Source organism: Wyeomyia smithii, chromosome 1 (genome assembly GCF_029784165.1).
Source record: "Wyeomyia smithii strain HCP4-BCI-WySm-NY-G18 chromosome 1, ASM2978416v1, whole genome shotgun sequence".
Lineage (NCBI taxonomy): Eukaryota > Metazoa > Arthropoda > Insecta > Diptera > Culicidae > Wyeomyia > Wyeomyia smithii.
The window spans coordinates 175,054,621-175,058,341 of NC_073694.1; the positions used below are offsets into that span (position 1 = coordinate 175,054,621).

At 37.1% G+C, this 3,721-nt stretch overlaps 1 protein-coding gene across 2 annotated transcripts; it reads right to left on the reverse strand.

Annotated features, from left to right (window-relative positions):
- Positions 1-449: 449 nt before the first annotated feature.
- Positions 450-2,985, reverse strand: LOC129725368 (uncharacterized). Of its 2 annotated transcripts, XM_055681133.1 has the most exons (5): positions 2,807-2,985; positions 2,669-2,735; positions 2,284-2,562; positions 1,616-2,191; positions 450-1,491 (listed from the first exon to the last, which is right to left on the reverse strand). In XM_055681133.1, the coding sequence occupies exons 1-5, from the start codon at positions 2,830-2,832 to the stop codon at positions 526-528; spliced, it is 1,914 nt and encodes a 637-aa protein (XP_055537108.1). In that variant the 5' UTR covers positions 2,833-2,985; the 3' UTR covers positions 450-525. The 2 variants fall into 2 exon arrangements, with proteins under 2 accessions (XP_055537108.1, XP_055537117.1); XM_055681142.1 differs by lacking the exon at positions 2,284-2,562.
- Positions 2,986-3,721: the final 736 nt, after the last annotated feature.

The following is a 3,721-nucleotide window of genomic DNA, read 5'->3' on the forward strand; positions in this document are numbered from 1 at the left end:
GTCTTCCGTCAGCACCAGCAATACGGCCGTCGCATTCAGGTACATTTTGACGCGAAAATTTCAATTCTCAAATCCAGGACAACCGGAATATTGGAGAATCCCGTGCGCGTGCCCATAACCCGAATACTCGAACAGAAAAAAAGGTTACAAATGACAGTTTTTCTTAGTCGGCATCTTGGAGCGATTGAAAATGAACTAACTGGGTGAATGCCCGGAGTGTAAAATGGCATAAAATCAATGTCTTTAGATTTAAAATAACAACAAATATTTTATATAACTGTTTGCAATATATTGTACCGTGAATTGTCACCATCAAAAATGTATTCTATGAGCCTATTTCCAAAATACTTCTTAGTCTATCTTTTAATTTAATTTTTTCCGGCTTACAATAGACTCCGTACTAACTTATAAACTGTCAATCGACGCAACTATTAAGGAACAATACGCAATTAATTTTTTAATGTTACCTAACAAAACATTTATTAAATAATTTAATATACAAATTCGCAGGTTTTTCACCAGACATCAATCACAGGTGTATAGAACCTCTCTTAAATTTAGCCGATTTAAATTACGAGGATTGTAGACCAATATCGGATCATCATCATCGAAGCTTTCGGAATCTTCCGCAATCATTTGTAGGAGTTTGGCGCTCAGCGCAGGCTTAGGAACGTCTTCTTCCGAATCAGACGGATAGAACCGCACTGTCGAATTAGGATGGACTAGGTAGTTGAATTCCTGAAATTCCAATAGATGGCGTGGCTTAGTAACTTGACTGAGGTCCAAATCTTTTACAGTAATACGGATACGGTCACTCAGTGGTAATGACGGATCGATGTGCTTCGGTGTATACACTAAAACACTGCGTGATGGATCGTAAACGCTATTTGTTTTGTATATGCTCGATTTCCCAGTGGTTTTCGTGCTGACATTATCGAACGTTGCATTGTTGATTTTAGTTGAGTTTGTTATGTTATCATTTTCAACAGCAAATAATGATGATAAGTTAGAGGTCACATTATTGTGTGATTTGTCAGGTGTTTTATTCTCAAGAGTCGAATCAATTGATTCTAATGATTCTTCAATCCACTGCGAGGAAGATCCTTTTCTACACGGGCTTGTGTCACAATTCAGCGTATCACTCATTGTTGGCCGTCGGTGACGACTTCTTTTTGTCTTATGCTGGAAAATTTTTTCATCCTCACTACTGCTAGTTTCCGTTTCGTTTTTCCGCAGGTTACTTTCTATCCACTGTATTTGTTTGCTTCCTGATTTCATCATCTTTACTACACGACATTTTTTGTGTAGAGACTGTTCAAACTCCTGTGAACCGTTCGATGCCCTTGACGTAACGCTCTTTCTATGAAACAACGTTCTTTTTTTCACTGTCTTTTTGAACACTTTTCTCCGTTTCCACCTCTTTTCTTTGTCTGGTGTTGAATGCCTAGATACTGTCAGGTTTTGCTTAGTTATTTCTTTCGAATTCTCATCCTGTAAGTACCAAGTATGTATATATTTTTAATATTTTTAGTTTGAACACATTAAAACATGTGATAGGGCAACTTGCGCTTTGAAGTTTGTTAAATATCTATAAATATTATCTCATGCTACTTACTTTACATGCGTCGAGGAGAATCGCTGGAGGTATTTTGGAATTGTTCCGGAGTTTTGATATTCGTTTGGAAGCGAGCGCAAACTGCTGTATAGTTGTGGTTGCTCGAACTCTATTGCTACTATTATTCTTATTTCGATTGGAAAGGATATATTTCGCAGTGTCCACTGACAACAATGAGTCCTCGTCATCTTTTTTTGAAAGGATCATGTTTTGCCTTTGTTGAAATCGTAACCTGTCGTAGTTTTCGTTCAGCTCACTCATAACGATTTGAGGAGCTTGGGAAGCACCTAATTCCATACTTGGAAAGTGGTTGGCCAGCCAGTTTTCCACTTTCTGATGACTATTACTAGTGCTCATGTTTACGATGATTTCGGGAAATGTTTGCTGATCGGATTCTTTTATCATCGATTGCGTAGAAAAAGAAGAAAGCTGTTGATTACCAGCTATATGATTTTCTTCCCCCGAATCTGCAACAGTACTTCGTATCGATGCGAAGCTACTTGCGTTATACTTTTGATCTGCCGTTGTCGCATCTGCTAGATAACTTTTCTCATGGTCGCGGAGTTTACAGTATTTCTGTTCAAAAACAATAAGATCCAAATCAACTTTTGTAGCTTTCTAAGTCTTCAGAATCACCGCTCATAAATAAAAAATAAATAAGATTTTACCCTAGCAGGTTCACCAGAAGGGGCCTGGTTCGATTCTGGATACCAGGAACAGGTTTTCACGGATATCTCATCCAGTTTTCGTTTACGTTCTTTTAACACAAACCAGTTGCCAATTGCTTTGAGGATGGTGAGAATCTCTTTAAAGTACCACTTCAGGTGTTCCTCAATCACTGCTTGATAGTGTCGGGAGCTTTTGAAAACACCCATCCCGACAGAAGCATCAACAATACCTTCGGAGTATCCAGTGGAAAAGCATGACCGCATCCGGCCAACCATGGCCTGCGAAAAGTAGGAAAATCGGGAAACTAATCAGTAAACAGTAGCATTTGAGTAGTGATTCTGAAGCACTCGAAACTTCAAACATACAATTTATCTAGACACTCACGTTCAGTACAGCACGCCAAACCTTACGTTGATGTTTAAGTGCATAATTTGGTGACATTTTGTCCATTCTTGACAAATGAAAATATTTAAATATTAGAAGACAATGTTAATTTGTCAATAAATCATAATTACAACATACCTGAGTGGTCTCTCTGGATGCGACATTTTTCTATCATCGTATGCGTATAAACAATTTATATACCTAACTAAAATACGTTAATTATATTAAAATATAAACTTCGTTATGATATAAATAATTCGGTTTCTGATGTTTCTGTTTATTTCAATCTGCGACAGCGTCAGTCATAGCCAGCGATGCCAGATGTTTGGCTTTGGGAAACATGTCTGCAACTGCTCGAAAGCCGGGAAAATCTGATTGAATCTTCACAAGGTGGCGAAAAAGCTTTCAATGTCAAATTGGGTCCTAAAGCTATACCAGTTTTTATATATCATTTGAAAAAGCCGCGTTTTCTGAGCAAAACGTGATTTTTAAAAAATGTTTATCATTTTCCTTCGATTTTTAAACGAAGAATAAAAAAAATTGCTCGAAAGGTCTTAGATGACGTTTCGCCCATGTACGGTATATGAGAGAACTGTCATTTAAGGCATTTCGAGCAGTTTTTTATTCTTCATTTAAAAATCAAAAGAAAACGATAAATATTTTTTAAAAATCACGTTTTGGTCAGAAAATTGCACTCTTCCAGCTGATATATAAAAATCAAAAAACCGTTTTAAACTTTAGGACCCCATTCCCCGAGTTCCCCTGAAATATAATATTTATTTCCCTGTTATTTTTCAGCATTCAGCATAAGAGGAAAACGCAACGTAGATGAACGCAACTCTGAAATCTCAGTGAAAAAAGCATTCAAGTGGATATGGAACCAAATCGTTGAGGTCCCGAAATAGCCTTTTATGTTACAAAAATATATTTTTGCGCTAAAGAGTCGTCCAAAAAAGAATCGCTTTTCGGATAAAAATTTTCCCTGCATGTTTTTCAATTTTCCCAGAGATTTCCTAATCGAAAAACGGATTCCTTTCCAGGTCTTTTTTTTTG

What these genes read in the sequence shown, in the direction of transcription:
- LOC129725368 (XM_055681133.1), bottom strand. Translation starts at nt 2,832, where the DNA reads ATGTCGCATCCAGAGAGACCACTCAG. An exon ending in CATCCAGAGAGACCACTCAG is followed by an intron (nt 2,736 to 2,806) that starts GTATGTTGTAAT and finishes TCATTTGTCAAG; the next exon opens with AATGGACAAAATGTCACCAA. An exon ending in TTCTCCTCGACGCATGTAAA is followed by an intron (nt 1,492 to 1,615) that starts GTAAGTAGCATG and finishes TGGTACTTACAG; the next exon opens with GATGAGAATTCGAAAGAAAT.